The sequence below is a fragment of the Hypanus sabinus genome, chromosome 7 (genome assembly GCF_030144855.1).
Source record: "Hypanus sabinus isolate sHypSab1 chromosome 7, sHypSab1.hap1, whole genome shotgun sequence".
Lineage (NCBI taxonomy): Eukaryota > Metazoa > Chordata > Chondrichthyes > Myliobatiformes > Dasyatidae > Hypanus > Hypanus sabinus.
The window spans coordinates 116,735,418-116,753,249 of record NC_082712.1 but is presented as its reverse complement, the minus strand read 5'-3'; the positions used below and the strand labels follow the sequence as shown (position 1 = coordinate 116,753,249).

General features: G+C 41.8%; 1 protein-coding gene across 1 annotated transcript in view; it reads right to left on the bottom strand.

The window, feature by feature from the left end:
- Window positions 1-17,832, bottom strand: part of f2 (coagulation factor II (thrombin)) — a 105,205-nt gene that overhangs the window by 48,493 nt on the left and 38,880 nt on the right. The window contains exons 6-8 of the mRNA XM_059975458.1: window positions 14,905-15,041; window positions 13,369-13,662; window positions 11,762-11,893 (exon numbers count right to left, since the gene is read on the bottom strand). Coding sequence (XP_059831441.1) covers window positions 11,762-11,893; window positions 13,369-13,662; window positions 14,905-15,041 — 563 coding nt within the window. The remainder of the gene's footprint in view (window positions 1-11,761; window positions 11,894-13,368; window positions 13,663-14,904; window positions 15,042-17,832) is intronic.

Sequence of the window (17,832 nt, the reverse complement as noted above, 5' to 3'; positions counted from 1 at the left end):
CACTTTTTGCTTGATTCTTGGGACCATGTAGATAGAGGAATAGAAACATGGAAACATAGAAAACTTACAGCACAATACAGGCCCTTTGGCCCACAAAACTGTGCCAAACATGTCCTTACCTTAGAACTACTTAGGCTTACTCATAACCCTCTATTTTTCAAAGCTCCATGTACCTATCCAGGAGTCTCTTAAAAGACCCTATCATTTCCACCTCCACCATCAGCAGCCAATTCCACACACTCATCACTTTCTGCATAAAAAACTTACCCCTGGCATCCCCTCTGTACCTACTTCCAAGCATCTTAAAATTGTGCCTTCTTGTGCTAGCCATTTCAGCCCTGGGTAAAAGCCTCTGATTATCCAATGATCAATGACTCTCATTATCGCGTACACCTCTATCAGGTCACCTCTCATCCTCCGTCGCTTCAAGGAGAAAAGGCCTAGTTCACTCAACCTATTCTCATAAGACATGCTCCCCAATCCAGGTAACATCCTTGTAAATCTCCTCCGCACTCTTTCTATGGTTTCCACATCCTTCCTGTAGTGAGGCGACCAGAATTGAGCAAGTGGGGTCTGACCAAGGTCCTATATAGCTGCAACATTACTTCTCGGCTCTTAAACTCAAACCCACTGTTGATGAAGGCCAATGCACTGTATACCTTCTTAATCAGAATCAACCTTCACATCAGCTTTGAGTGTCCTATGGACTTGGAGCCCAAGATCCCTCTGATCCTCTACATTGCCAAGAGTCTTACCACTAATGCTATATTTCTATCATCATATTTGACCTACCAAAATGAACCACCTCACACTTATCTGGGTTGAACTCCATCTGCCACTTCTCAGCCCAGTCTTGCATCCTGTCAATGTCCCGCTGTAGCCTCTGACAGCCCTCCACACTATCCACAGCACCCCCAACCTTTGTGTCATCAGCAAACTTGCTAACCCATCCCTCCACTTCCTCATCCAGGTCACTTATAAAAATCACAAAGAGTAAGGGTCCCAGAACAGATCCCTGAGGCACACCACTGGTCACTGACCTCCATGCAGAACATGACCCGTCTACAACCACTCTGCCTTCTGTCGGCAAGCCAGTTCTGGATCCACAAAGCAATGTCCCCTTGGATCCCATGCCTCCTTACTTTCTCAAAAAGACTTGCATGGGGTACCTTATCAAATGTCTTGCTGAAATCCCTATACACTACAGCTCTACTTCATCAATGTGTTTAGTCACATCCTCAAAAAATTCTATCAAGTTTGTAAGGCATGACCTGCCTTTCACAAAGTCATGCTGACTATTCCTAATCATATTATGCCTCTCCTAATGTTCATAAATCCTGCCTCTCGGGATCTTCTCCATCAACTTAGCAATCACTGAAGTAAGACTCACTGGTCTATAATTTCCTGGGCTAGCCCTACTCCCTTTCTTGAATAAGGGAACAACATCCGGAATCCTCCAATCCTCCAGAACCTCTCCTGTCCTCATCGATGATGTAAAGATCATCGCCAGAGGCTCAGCAATCTCCTCCCTCACTTCCCACAGTAGCCTGGGGTACATCTCATCCGGTCCCAGTGTCTTAACCAACTTGATGCTTTCCAAAAGCTCCAGCACATCTTCTTTCTTAATATCTACATGCTCAAGCTTTTCTGTCCGCTGCAAGTCATCCGTACAATCACCGTAAAATCCTGCTCCATACTGAATACTGAAGCAAAGTATTCATTAAGTACCTCTGCTGTCTCCTCCGGTTCCATACATCCTTTTCCACTGTCACACTCGATTGGTCCTAATATCTCATGTCTTATCCTCTTGCTCTTCACATACTTGTAGAATGCTTTGGGCTTTTCCATAATCCTGTCCGCCAAGACCTTCTCATGGCCCCTTCTGTCTCTCATAATTTCATTCTTAAGCTCCTTGCTGCTAGCCTTATAATCTTCTAGATCTCTATCATTACCTAGTTTTTTGAACCTTTCATAAGCTTTTCTTTTCTTCTTGACTAGATTTACAACAGCCTTTGTACACCACGGTTCTTGTACCCTACCATCCTGTCCCTGACTCACTGGAATGTACCTACACAGAACACCACACAAATATCCCCTGAACATTTGCCACATTTCTTCCGTACATTTCCCTGAGAACATCAGTTCCCAATTTATGCTACTAATAGCCTCATATTCCCCCTTACTCCAATTAAACGTTTCCCTAACTGGTCTGTTCCTATCTCTCTCTAATGCTATGGTAAAGGAGATAGAATTATGATCACTATCTCCAAAATGCTCTCCCACTGAGAGACCTGACACCTGACCAGATTCATTTCGCAATACCAGATCAAGTACAGCCTCTCCTCTTGTAGGCTTATCTACATATTGTGTCAAGAAACCTTCTTGAACACACCGAACAAACTCCACCCCATCTGAACCCCTCAATCCAGGGAGATGCGAATCAATTTTTGGGAAATTAAAATCTCCCACCACGACAACCCTGTTATTATTACACCTTTGCAGAAATTGTCTTCCTATCTGCTCCTCAATGACCCTGATACTATAGGGTTGTCTATAAAAAGCACCTAGTAGAGTTATTGACCCTTATTGAGTCACGGTCATTGCTGCTTAAGATGGATCCACAGTGATTTCACGATTTGGAATTCGGAGTTCTCCCAATGACAGCGAAGATCAAGTCCTCGGACAACAGCAAAAATCAAGTGAAGATTACAAACCGTGAGCCCAAAAATCTTTGTGGAAGATACATAGTACTTTGTGTGGTTTATGTGTGCTTTCTATTTTTTGATAATAAATTAGGCCTAAGTTACTTGGTGCTTGTGTGCTCATTATGACATCTCCTGGACAACCTGATTGTTTGGGACTTCAGGGGCTGATTAACCCTGCCCATTACAGAGAGTTAACCTATTAGCCTTAAGGTCGATAAAGTAAAGAGGGAAAGAGCTAATTCACTGGAATAAAGGTAGATTAAGCACAAAGAGGATGTTATTTTATCTGTCTAAGGGTAGATTTTGCAGAAGGTGGGATAAAATACAGTGTTCTACGATAATTTAAGTAGAGAGTTGGGGAGTTAACCTAGGATAGATCAAGCGATGAGTGACTGATACACCACTAGTTTTAGAGTCAGGGATGTCAGAGATGAGATTGAACCCACCAGGCTAAAAATAGATTATCCAGAGGATTGGCAGAGTGGACATTACTGCCACAATTTAAGAACAGCTTTAGCAAGAAATGGGTAACCAAGTATTTGTTTAAATATAAATTGAGAGTTTGCGTTAACCCATTTGTATGAGGATTGTTTAAGAGGTTGGAGTTAGCCAACAAGCAGAAGTGCAGATTAAGTAACAATGGAAAATTCACTCACCAGTCTAAACAACAACTATTTAGAGTATGGAAGTTGATTCATCAACATAAACACAGATTAGCGCGTGGGTCGGAGTTAAGCCACTAGTCCAAAGGGAGATTAAGTACTAGAGCTTGATCTGAAACAACCATCTATATATAGATAAAGCTGAGAGCAGGAGTTAGCCTGTCAGTCAAGGGGCAGACTAAGCAACTCCAGAAATGAATTAATCTCCTGTGAAGGTAGATTAAATCGTGAATTAGATTTATTTCACTCACATAAAAACTGATTAAACTGGGAACAGAGGTAACCCAAAGGTATATGGGAGAATTGTGGCAGTTTAGAGTAAATAATAAAGGGAGTTGGAGTTAACCCATTGGTTTAAGTGTAGATAAAGAAGAAAGTTGGTGCTAACCCAGTAATCAACGGGTAGATTAATGTCAAGAGTGGGAGTTAATCTAGCAGTCTCAGAAACATTAAACAAAGGACACTGTTGATCTAGCTGCAGATAAAGTGGGGATTAACCCAGTAGAATGAGGGTATATTAGGTGGATTCTGGTACCAATTCATGAGACAAAGGCGAGATTAAATAGCTGACAGAATGCAGTGCACACTCTAATATGCAAAGCTGTCTGGTGGCTTCTCTAACTGGTTGATCATGAGTTGTATAGGAGGTGCCAGACACTTCCTATGGTGATCTTTCCAGTTTGCTTCCTATTACATGTTTACTGTATAGTTCTCATATGCTTACACTTCTACAGTCTATCTACACTCCCTTTTGCCTTGGGAAAGATGCCAGCAAAATCAAGGTTCCCTCCCATCCCAGCAATTTTCTCTTCTTCCCCCACCAATTAAGAAGAAGATACAAAAAGCCTAAGAACATATACACTACCAGGCTCAAGGGCAGCTTCTATTCCACTGTAAAAAGAGTCTTGAATGGATCTCTTATATAGTAGAGCTCTTGACCTTTCCATAAACCCATAAGACAGAGGAGCAGAATTAGACCATTTGGTCCATCAAATATGCTCCGCCCTTTGATCATGGCAGATTTATTTTCCCTCAACCCCATTCTGCTGCCTTCTCTCTATAACCTTTGACATCCTCACTAATCAGGAACTTAACAACCTTCATTTTAAACATATCCAATAACCTGGGTTTCACAGCCATCTGTGGTAATGACTTCCACAGATTCATCACAATCTAGCTAAAGAAATCTCTCCTCATCTCTGTCCTACAGGGACATCCTCCTTTCTGAGACTGCACACCATGGTTCCTCATGTCTCCTACTATTGGAGATGTCCTCTCCATGTCCACTCTGTCTAGGCCTTTCAATAATCAGTAGGCTTCAATGAGATGCCCCCTCATTTTTCTAAATTCCAGTGAATACAAGCGCCGAGCCATCAAACACTCCTCATAAATTAACCCTTTTATTCCTGGAATTACTCTTGAAAACCTTTTCTGGATCCTCTCCAAAGCCAGCACGTTTTTAGATACGGGGCCCAAACTGTTCACAGTACTCTAAAGTGTGGTCTGACTAATATCTTATTAAACCTTAGCATTACATCCTTGCTTTTATATTCTAGTCTTCTAGAAATGAATGCTAATATTGCATCTGCCTTCCTTATCACTGACTCATCCTGAAAGTTAACCTTTAGGGAATACTGCACAATGGTCCCCAAGTCCCTTTGCACCTCTGATTTTTGAATTTGATTCCTGTTTAGAAAATAGTCGACACTTTTAATTCTACTACCAAAGAGCATGACCATACATTTATCTACACCGTATTCAATTTGTCACTTCTTTGCCCATTCTCCTAATCAGTCTAAATCCATCTGTAGTCTCCCCAAGACTGACTCTCCACCAATCTTAGCATTATCCACAAACTTGGTCAAAAAGTTATCAATCCTGTCATCCAGATCATTAATATGTAACATGAAAAGTAGTGGACTCAACTCCAACCCCTGTGGAACGTCACTAGCCACTGAGAGCCAAGCAGAAAAGGCCCCCTTTATTCCCTCTCCTTGCCTCCTGCCAGTCAGCCAATCTTCTTTCCATGCTTGGATCTTTCTTGTAATACCATGAGCTCTTATTTTGTTATGCAGCCTCAAGCGCAGTATCTTGTCAGGGGCCTTCTGAAAATCCAAGTAAAAAACATCCATTAACTTTCCTTTGTCTATTCTGTCTGTTATTTCCTCAAAGAATCCCAGCAGATTTGTCAGGCAAGATTTCCTTTTAAGGAAACCATGCTGATTATGGGCTATTTTATCATGTGCCTCCAGGTACCCCGAAACCTCGTCCTTAATAATGGACTCCAACATGTTCCCAGCCACTAAAGTCAGGCTAACCCACCTATAATTTCCTGTCTTTTGCCTCCCTCCCTTCTTAAAGAGTGGACTAATAGTTGCAATTTTCCCATCCTCTGGAATCATTCCAGAATCCCGTGATTCTTGAAAGATCACTACTAATACCTCCACAAACTCTTCAGCTACCTCTTTCAGAACGCTGGGATGTAGGCAATCTGGTACTGGTGACTTATCTACCTTCAGACCTTTCAACTTCCCAAGCACCTTCTCCCTAGTAATAGTGACTACACTCACTTCTGCCCAGTACTTGAATGTATGACATCCTGCTGGTATCTTCCACATTGGAGTCTGAGGCAAAATATTTGTTGAGTCAGTCCATCATTTTTTGTTCACATTATTATCTTTTCACCATAATTTTCCAGTGGTCCGATAACCAACTCCTGCTTTTCTTTTACTCTTTATATATTTGAAAACACTTTTGGTATTCTCTTTTATATTTTTGGCTAGCTTAGCTTCATATTTCATCTTTTCCTCTTTATTGCTTTTTTAGCAGCCTCCTGTTGCTATTGAAAGCTCCCAATCCTCTAACTTCCCACTACTTTTTGCTATATTGCATGCCCTCTCTTGTATGTTTATTGTGTCTTTGTTTTCATTTGTCAGCCACAGTTCCCTCATCCTCCCTCTAGAATGTTTTTTCTTCTTTGGGATGAACTGATCCTGCATCTTCCGAATTACTCCCTGAAACACCAGATATAGCTGTTCCACCATCATCCCTACTAATATGCCCTTCCAAACAATTTTGGCTAGCTCCTCTCTCATACCTCTGTAGTTACCTTTACTTCATTGTAATACTAATTAATCATATTTTAGTTCCTGTCTCTCAAACTGAGGGATAAATTCTATCATATTATGATTGCTGTCTCCTAAAGGTTCCTTTTCCTTAAGCTCACTCATCAAATCTGGTTCAAGGAGATGAAAAAAGAGCCGAAGTTTCAGGCCGAGACCCTTCCTCAGGACTGGAAAGAAGGGGGTAGGAAGCCAGAATAAAAAGTTGGGTGGAGGGGAAGGCATACAAGCTAGAAGATGATTGGTGAAACCAGGTGAAGGGAAAGGTAGATTGGTGGGGAAGGGGTGGTGAAGTGAGAAGCTGGGAGCTAATAGTCAGTAAAGGTAAAAGACTGAAGAAGAAGGAATGTGATAGGAGAGGAGAGTGGACCATGGTAGAAAGAGAAGGAGGAGAGGTACCAGAGGAAGAAGATAAGTAGGGGAGAAGAAGAGAAGGAGTAAAAAGGAAGCCAGAATAAGGAATGGAAAAGAGGGAAGGGGGAGGGGGAGAAATTACTATGTTAGAAAAATTCATGTTCATGCCATCACGTTGGGGCTATGCAGACAGAATATGAGGTGTTCCTTCTTCTACCTGAGAGTACCCTCAACTTGGCAATGGAGGACTCCATGGACTGACATATTGGAATGGGAATGAACTGAGGAATTAAAATAGTTGGCCATTGGAAAATCCTGCTTGTTATGGATAGAGCAAGGTGCTCAACAAAATAGTCTGTCAATCTACTTCAAGTCTCACCAATGTAGAGAAGGCTGCACCAGGAGCAAAAGGCATAGAAGATTACCCTGAGAGACCAGCAGTCACCTGGCGGAACTATTTAGGGTCCCCCGAGTAGTGGGGAGGAAGGAGATGAATGGGGAGGTGTAGCATTCCTGCTACTTGCTAGCGTAAGTGCTGGGAAGGAGATCAGTGTAGAGATGATGGACAAGGGAATCATGGAGGTAGTGATCCCTGTGGAAATTGGAAAGTGTAGGTAAGTGAAGATAGGTTTTCCTTAGTGGTCTTGACCACAAGCTGCTCCAAAAGCCATCTAGTAGGCATTCTACAAATTCCTTCTCTTGGGATCCAGCACCAACCTGATTTTCCCACTTACCTGCATATTGAAATTCCCCATGACCACTGTAACATTGCCCTTTTTACATGCCCTTTCTGTCTTCTGTTGTAATTTGTACCCTACATTCTGGCTACTGTTTGGAGGCCTGTATACAACCCTTTAGGTTCTTTGTATCCTTGAAGTTTCTTAACAACACACACACAAGGTTTCTACATCTTCTGATCCTGTGTTGCTTTTTTCTAAGAATATAATTTCATATTTTACCAACAAAGCCATTCCACCCTCTTTGTCCATTTGCCTATCCTTTTGATGTGCATTGTATCTTTGGATGTTAAGCTCCCAGCTGTGATCTTCCATCATCTATGACTCTGATGTCCTCAACATCATACCTGCTAAGTTCTAACCTGGCTACAAGATCATTTACCTTATGAAGTATGCATTCAAATATAAGACCTTCAGTCCTGTATTCACCACCCTTTTCAATTTTGTCTCAATGTTGCTAGAGGTTAAGTTCTTATCCCTTTCTAAACATTTTGTCTTATTCTTTATTCTGGAGAATTCCATAGCCTTTCCTTCACTCTTCATCCCATTTACTTAATCCATACTTTCCAACTGTAGAACTAACACCCTAACTTATAGCCCTATCCACAGCCTTAATTATGCAATTCACCAGGACCGTGGTCCCAGGATGATTCAGTTGGAGCCCATCCCATTGTAACAATCTTTGAGCCACACATTTTGCTGATATTATTAATCCTGTGCCAATTTGCATGTGACTCAGGTGAAAATCAAGAGATTATTCCCCTCTTGGTTCTTCATTTTAATTTAGTCTCTATCTGCTCAAAGTTTCTCAGCTGAACCTCTTTTTTAGTTCTTCCTACATTATTGGTACCCACATGGGCCACAATAACTGGATTTATCCCTTCCCACTGCAAATTTATCTCCAAGTCAAATAAGATGTCCTGAACCCATCAGACAGACAACACAGTCTTTGGTTCTCTTAATCCTTGTGACAGAGAGATGTGTCTATTCCTCTGACTATACTATTGCCAATTACAACTACGTTTCTTTCTCTTCTCCCTCTTGAATGGCTCCCAGAACAACACCGATGTTGCTCATCCTTCCTACAGCCCTGTACTCTCACGTTCACAGGGAGCAAGAATCTCAGACCTGTTGGGCAAGTTCAAGGGCTGGCACTCTTCCATCACTACCTCTTGGATCTTTCTACCTGCCTCATTCACAGTCACACCTCTTGTCCCTGGCTACAGGCCAAAATTAAATCAGTTAAACTAATGAGTGTGACTGCCTCCTGAAACATATCGCTCAGATAATTCTCCCCTTCCCTGATGCATCATAATGTTTCAAGCTCAGATTCCAGGTCATCAACTTTTTTCACTAAGTACTATGTATATATATACATAAAACAAACCTTTGCCTGTGCTTACCTGCTGTTTGGGCCTCCTTGCTAAAGCCTCACGAGCCAAATCCTCAGATCTTAGACTTCTACCTTGTTCCACTCTTACAATGGCTGATCCAAAATGGCCTCCAGGACCTTAGCTTCAGCCTCTTTTCGTTGAAGCCTCTTGAGACAAAGCCTCAGTTCCCCTCTCTAACTCTGCCCACTCCAACAATGGCTGCTTCTACAATGACTACTCTGCTTAAACCTCACTTATTTTTTTATTGGCCTAAGTGAAATCCACACAGAATGAGACTTGCTCTTTTGAATGGTCCTGCTCTCACACAGATCTCACTCTTGTTACTCCAAGGTGAGTTAATCTCACAGCACTTGCACTTTATTTGTCTTCTTGCAACACACTTCTTCTACAACTGTAAACTATAGTTTGCATTCTGGTTTTCTGCCCCCTTTTTTTGTAATACCTCAATGTACTTATGTATGGAAATGTTCTGCCTGGAAAGCATGCAAATGAAATCTTTTTACTATATCATGATAAATGGGACAACAATAAACCAATGACTAATTATCACTCTTTTTAAAATACACCCTGAACATCAGGCTTTCTATACTGCAGCAGTTTCAGAGAACATAGAACATAGAATAGTACAGCACATTACAGGCCCTTCAGCCCACAATGTTGTGCTGACCCTCAAACCCTGCCTCCCACATAACCCCCCAATTTAAATTCCTCCATATACCTGTCTAGTAGTCTCTTAAACTTTACTAGTGTATCTGCCTCCACCACTGACTCAGGCAGTACATTCCACACACCTACCACTCTCGGAATGAAAAACCTTCCTCTAATATCACCCTTGAACTTCCCTCCCCTTACCTTAAAGCCATGTCCTCTTGTATTGAGCAGTGGTGCCCTGGGGAAGAGGCACTGGCTGTCCACTCTGTCTATTCCTCTTAATATCCTGTACACCTCTATCATGTCTCCTCTCATCCTCCTTCTCTCCAAAGAGTAAAGCCCTAGCTCCCTTAATCTCTGATCATAATCCATACTCTCTAAACCAGGCAGCATCCTGGTAAATCTCCTCTGTACCCTTTCCAATGCTTCCACATCCCTCCTATAGTGAGGCGACCAGAACTGACCAGAAGCCAATGGTAATTCCAGTGCTTTATAAACAATTCTGCCACCACGCAGTCAACCTCAGAAAGACCTACAGTGGCCTGGGGAGATTGACTGAAGCAATTATATAAATTATATTCCGAAGTATATCAATTATACAGATTCTAATCTGTTGGACAGGAAGAACTACAGTCTGCAGATCAGTGATTTTGGATGACTCAAGGACAATGGAAGCAGAGAGATCAATTGCCTTTGTTCTTGCCATGGGGGGGGGGGGGGGAATAGAGACTGCCATTTTATGAAGAGACTTCGTTCTCCGTTTTGTGAGCTAAACTCACTCAGAATTTTAAAGTAGTCACAATGATGCCTCAGGTAATCAGCTGCACAAGGGATCATTTCCAAATAATAAGTTATTTGTAAGGTATTCTTTGGTTGGATACTGTTGTGGTCTGTATCTGTTCTGCATGATTCAAGCTGATTGAGAACAAAGACCCATAAATTACTGATTGTCACTTGCTGGGAAGAGGGCAATAAATGGATGCTGGCCTGGAGCAGAACCAATAAAAAGTTGTTAAAGGTCAGATACATGACCAATAGCCAATGACACTGGAATGCAATATTTGAATTGGTAAGAAATTCAAGCTTATAAAAGCTAAGCTTTTCACATAGAAGACATTGATGACTTTGTAGGAGGTTCACCATCACGGATGTGAGCTGCCACATGGACACATGGAGATTCAAAATGGGACTGTGAGTAACATATGGCCAGCAACAGGAACTCCTTTTTAACTGGTATTATATTTTTTATTCTTTGACTGTTCATGGAAGGTCAAGGAAAACATAGTACATGTGCACTCAGGTATTTGATTGTGTAAGTTTACGTGTTCTTCCTATGTGACAATAAAGGTTGTGTTGCCTTTATGGCATTTGTTTAGTTTATAATATTTTCGCTTTAGTAATTCATTCGTTAGCATTTTCTAGTTAAAGTTAAGATTGTTTAAAGTAAATTCGTTGTCTGTGATATATCACGGCATACGATGACATCACACCCGGTTTCGCCGCGTCTTGTGGGAAAATACCGGTTTGGAGAAACGGGAAGGAGGGGGCTCACATGTGCAGGATCAGCGCAAGAAAAGTTTTCTTTCTACGCACTAGAAAGATCAGTGAAGCAACGCCATAAGTTCAGGAGATAATCGATGTGTTGAATTAAAAATGTTAACGCTGATTCTGTTAAAAGTAATGACGGTTGATAAGGTTTACGTTTTCGTTAGTTGAAGAGTTGCGGATAGTTTGTGTTGAAGTGTATTTAAAGCAGTCAATGGCGTAGGTAGATTCTGACTGTATGTTGCACTTTAATGTAATGTAGTTGTTGTAGTTTTACTTTTGCAAGTATTTACAATGTAAATGTGATATCAAAAAGGAAACAAATACTGTATACATTTTGTATTGTTTTATCAACAGTTTTCACCATACGTTAATGTGGAAGAGTGAACAGTAAACGGTTAATCTTACTGCGATCCTGTTTTCATTGATTACGGTTTACCTCGGTGTTTAGTTCAGAGTTCTCTTACACCTAAGCGAGAACATTACAAATGTACTTGCTGGTAATTACAGATTCTCTCTGTGCCTCCCTGGTCATTATTACATTGGGTGATTCTTGTAACAAATCAGTGATAAAAAGCGATCTGAACTTACCACTTTCTCCGTTACCAAAATATTCTGGATTGAATGAGGTCACGTACTCAGTCTTAGTTGTTCGACCAGCGAATGTACTCTGGGCCTCTAGTTCTTCCAACGTTGGAGGTGCAAATGGATTCTCGTGATCGTCTAATGGTCAGAAAGAAATGTGGGATCAGAGCTGGGGTGGGGGGAGGGCTGTGAATCTTTGAAACTTAGAAAGGAGTTATCCTTGTAGTATAATTATAGCCAAAAGTTATTTTTTAAATAATATGGCCAAGGGGCAGGCCTGAAAGTTAGCAAAGACAATTTGGTCAGATGTTGTGGATGCCTGGGAAAAGACATTTGGGATCAGAGTTGGGGGTGGGGGGAGGGGGGCCTATGAATGTTTGGAATTCTTCATAGATGGACAAACAGAACAAAAACTGAATGAATGGTAACTATTTTAATTGAAAAAGAGGGGAGTAAAATACCACAGATTATGAAGAAATTATTGACGTGTAATCAGCTCAAGAGTCACAAAAGAATTAAAAAGGGCTCCCAATAATAAATTCACTCCTCCTCCTCTCTGCTTTATGGACAGACTATCTGCTGTTGAGATATCATTGCTTATTCCACCTTAAGGAAAAACTGCAGACTTAGAGCTTGCGAGCCCCTACTCAATTACGTGTAGATCTGTCACTACAGATTAAGCTGATTGCCAATAAAATGACCAATCACCGGCAGCCATCTTGGGTAGAGAATTCCAAAGAATTCTTTGTTATCTCCTCCAATAATATCAGGTAGGAAGGTGTTCTTGGGATGGACAATCGGCTGCTACAATAAACAACAGAGAAGGCTCAAGAATGATTTTAGTAATCGGGCTCTTTTCATTCTGCACATGACTGGTTCTGAGCTTAATCATTAATATGTCTGTTGCAGTGCACATGCCCATTGAAATGTTGTGTGTTTCCATCATTTTCCTTTGATTTACCCTTAGGTTCATATAACTTAGTTGTCAATAAACCTTTGACTTCTCTTTGTTTACCTTATAAATATTCAATGGCATGATTTGTAGGTTCTTGCAGAGAGCACAGTGCTCAGATAAGAACATGGGAAAACAGGAGCAGAAGGCCATTTGGCCCCTCAAGCTTGCCCCTCCATTCAATATGACCTTGGCTGATCTACCCAGAGCTTCATCTCCTCTCTGTGCCAGTTCCTCAAAACCCTCAATAACCTGATCCTTCAAAATGTAGCACCTTCCTCTTTAAATGCACTCAATGATCTAGTCTCTACCATCCTCCAGAGCAGAAAATTCCTGAGATTCATTGCATTTACAAACATTTCAAACACTTTTTGATCATTTGATGACTGACTCTCAACAACCCTGTTATTGTTATATACCAGTCGTCTCTCAAGGAGGTCAATGAAATAGACCTCAAATCCCTTTCTACACAATTCTCTTGATCTCAAAAGCATAATGTAGTATCTCCTCTGACACTACACAATCTTTAACTTGTCACCGACTATCATCGACTTAAAATGTTACTCCCTGTATTTCTACAAGTAGTATGCATTATTACACAAAACTGATAGGGCATTGTTGTCAATGCTACGTTCCCAAACTGAACCACCAACCAACTTACCACAGTAGTTAAGTTTACAGTACTCCGTTTCTTTGTTCCGGTCAGTAGTATAACACCATACACCTTCGTCGTCATCATCTGGATTCCTGCAATAGTTTGCTTCCAAACCTGCTGTGGGATAGTTTTGTTTGGTATAATTGTGCTTGTGAGGAGATTGTGAGCTCCAAGCCTGGCAATATCTTCCACTTAAGGTTTTGTTCAACGTTCCTGTGTAGTCTCTTCCTTGATTTGGAACACAATCAGTAGCTGGCTTTTCTTCTGGGGGCAGAGTTGGCAACGGTTTCAATGGTTCACCTGAAGTTTAAAGCAAAAATCTGTAAGATCCAACTGAACATTCCTAGCCTTGAGACGGACAGCACAGTGACCTATTAGCAAAGCTGCTGTCTCCACGGTGCTGTCCGTGTGGAGTTTGCATGTTCCCAGTGTGGCCACATACAGCAGTGCAAAAATGGGTGCTCAGTGGTTATCGTGTACTGCATGGGTATAACCGCCTGCTTCCATAATGTTTCCATGACCCTGCAGAAAATGGAATCTCATTGTAAACCAAATCTATTGTGAAACTGCTCACTGTTGGCCTCACCAAGGCTTTCATTTGTCTAAATGGCCAGCGCATGAAAATCTTCAGCTGGTTGAATCCATCTTAAAATGTAGCTAGAGATCAAGAAACTTGGTGAGAAGGAACACGGGCAAGCGAGACACCTTCACTGCCTACCCTGTTTAATGCAGTATAATAACACCTATTGGGGATTCAATGCACACGAGAAAATGCTGATTCCATTCCCTTAAGTCAATAGCTCAACAGCACGATTTCTCAAGGAGGTACGAGAAGGTCACAGGTCAGTCCTCTGCAAAATGCTCTGAGTCAGAAGAGCAAAAGGCAGGACTCAGCATCTCTGGGATACATGTCAGAGTGGCAGGGCACAAGTTATATAGGATGTGTAAACCTAATTATGTTCCAGCAGCCTCTCTCAAACCAGTTGTGTCTGAATGTTGGGTGGGAACAGTATTGAGCCTGACTGGGACCCAATTCTATAATCCCAATGGAACCTAATCCAATAGGTTTTACGTCTCAACATGGTGAACTCAGACAGGGAACGGATGACTGCTTGTGACGGAGCGACTAGAGCCTTCCTTCATTATGGAATGGCAAAGGGAAAAAATAGATTTACTTAAATTAAATGAATTAAGCATGACGAGTAAGGAAGTATTTCAACAACCAGCAGAAACATCATTCTCTTATGTAAGGCAATATTTGTTGTATATGGAATTAACTGGTCTGTTCTGGACAGCAGTTTCTGCTAATCATTCTAGGTATGTGCCTGCACTCCCAAAGGACCAAAACTTTACTAACCACAGTCAAAAATTACCTTGTTTATGACTACAAGTGTGGTGATATAACTCTACTCTGCTTCAGAATTTTACCTATGTTAAAATATCTCTGTAATAACATGTTAAAATACATACAATGGTCACAAAAATGCACATTTTACAGACTGGGATATATCTAAGGAAACAAAATAAAGAAGTGAAACCCACCACAGCGAGGAATATAGCACAGTTCCATTTTCACTTTTGGGTCCTTAGTGTAGCACCATGGTCCACTCTGGCTGTTATTTGGATTCCGGCAGTAGTTACTAATAAGGTCCGAGGTGTTGTATGTCACTGGGTTATACCTGAAAGTACAGACATAAATTATTGATCAGTTGTGAGAAAACTAAAGACATTGGATGCTTACAATTTAGCTTTAATTCCAGATTGGGAGGTTTATCCAGTACCATGCCAACCACATGCATTTACTTACTATTGCTCCCTTCCTGTCCAATGCATCCTTTTTGAATTGTGCAATCCAAGATGTGATCCAAGATGGCGGCGCGACACAACTTGCAGCGGCCACTCCAGAGCTGATTATCTGTTATTTGTGAAGCGGGGTGCCATTCGCAATCATAATTGGATGAAAAACAGACATGGGAGCATGGAGGTACATCTGAAAATCTCCAGAAAGACCTTCTTCTTTGCTGCTGCTGCTGTGAGGTCCGGGACTCTGCTGGGAAGAACAGGCCCCCAGTCCTCGGGGTCATGTTACCGATGGCCGTTGGCAGGACCGTCTTAATACGCTCGGCAGAGGATGGTTCTCAGAGAAGCTGTGCCGGAGGGGATGGTCAGAGGCTCGGAGGTTCAACGGACTTGGAGTCTGCTGCGGTCAGGTTGCTTTCCGTGTGTGCTGTGTCTGCGAGGCTGGGTTCAACGGAGCTTTCATTGTGTGCTGCGTCTGCGAGGCTGAATCAGGCAGTGCAGTGTAAGCCCATAGCGGGGGTATTCCCTTCTGCCGCCGGCGTGGGATGACGAGTCTATCGGGACCCTGGGGACTTGTGGAAACTGTGTGGTGGTTTCTTTCAAACTTATAGTCCTTTAACATCTTTGGACTATTTTTACTGTGCCCATGGTCTGTTTTTTATCAATTATGCTATTGTTTGCATTGTTGTAACTATATGTTGCATATATATGTGGTTTTGTGCAGGTCTTGTAGCTTTAGTTTTTGGTCTTGTTTGTCTGGTGGATTTGGAGCTCCTTTCTGGGGAACGTGCTAGATGGTAGCGCGATATTAATACGCAGCAGCCTCTCCAGACTCTGGATTGGGGATCGCCAAATGTTATGTGGATTTTCTGGTGTAGTCTGTTTTGTTGTGTGTTTTTGTGATATCATGCTGGAGGAACGTAGTCTCATTTTTTAACTGCATTGCATTTGTGGTTTCTAAATGACAATGAACTGAATCTGAAGTTCTTGTAGGCAGTCGTTGGCCTCACTGGAGGTTAAAGAAGCTCTAAGAACATGATTGCACTGTATTTAAGAATTTGATTCATTCACCTTGTTTGAAAACTTCCGAAGAAATTTACATACATTCTTTTAAAATTTATTTTTGTTAGCTTTAGGGACTTTTTTCCTGCCTGTCCAACTTTTCCAATTAAAAGCTCAGTCATGCCGATATCCTGGGAATCCAGCACTCACTCTTGTGAACTATTTGTTCTACCCAAACTGGCTGATCTCCTTCTGCACAGTCAGTCCGGTGTGTTGTATAGAGTAACCTTGGGACTACTCTCCTCAAGCCATTTTCCATCCTACAAAATTCCTTTGTAAGAAATCTCCTTCCATTGACATTGCCTCACACCCCAGGTTCAACTCCCACTGCTGATTGTAAGGAGTTTGTTTGTACTCCCCATGACTGTGTGGGCTTCCTCTGGGTGCTCCTGTTTTCTCCCACAGTCCAAAGACATATTGGTTGCTAGGTCAATCAGTCATTGCAAATTGTCCCATGATTAGGCTAGGGTTAAAGCTGGGGGATTGTTGGGTGGCAGAGTTTGAGAGGCTGGAAGGGCCTATTCTGTGATGGATCTCAATAAGCAAATAAATAAGTAAAATACCATTGAGATGCCTGACTAGTGTTCCTCCCAACATAGAGGCTTTATACTCTTTCATACTCCTAAACTTGATACCTTAGCAAGAGCACCACTTGGTATGCCTTGTCCATTTGCAAAGCAATTGCATATTCTTTACAAATAATGTTAGTTCTTTTTCATAGAAAGTACAGCTTTTTTTTTCCCAGAGGATAATTCTTTGTTCCACAGTATTGTGAACATGATTTATCCCCCAGCTTTACTCTTACTCCTCCTCATTGTAGCAGCCAAGACTCCAAGACTTCCAGCCTGAAATTGGGCCCGCTAATCAGATACGGTCAGGACGATATAGTTGACGCAATTCAGTTTAGTGACATGTACTACTTCCTCAGGGATATCAAGAAAGACTACATGAGAGACAGCAGCCTGAGACTCAGTTGCCATGAAGCAAGGTCTTTTATACTAAATCCACAGCCAACCACACAAAGCAAGCCCCGAAAGTAAACAGTCACCTGGACATGCATGCTCAGGGACCCAGGGGTAAAAGGGTAACACACACACAAAATGCTGGAGGAACTCAGCAGGTCGGGCAACATCTATAGCGGGAAATGAACAGTTGGCACTTTGGGTTGAAACCTCATCGGGATTGGTGAAGGATCTCAGCCCATTCACGCTGCTGAGTTCTGCCAGTAAATTGTTTGTGTTGCTTCAAATTCGTAGCATCTGTGGTCCCGCTAGTGTCTCGATGACTAGATAAGAAAGGCAAACTGGAAAGGAAAGTATCAGGAAAGCAGAGAGAAAGGATCTCACAGCTCCAGTGACCCGGGTTTGACCCTGACCTCAGGTGTATTTGTAGTGGTGTATACACTTTCTCCCATATCCCAATGGTATGATTGTTAGTGGGCTTCTCAGCTGACGAATTAAACCCTCGTTTAATTAGGAAAAGAATTGGTATTGCATTGGCATTTCTTTGTTATTGTCATGTGTATCAAGACAGGGTGAATAGCTTGCCTCGCATATGGGATATACAGATCAAATTATTACACGGTGCATTGAGCTGGAATAAGGTAAA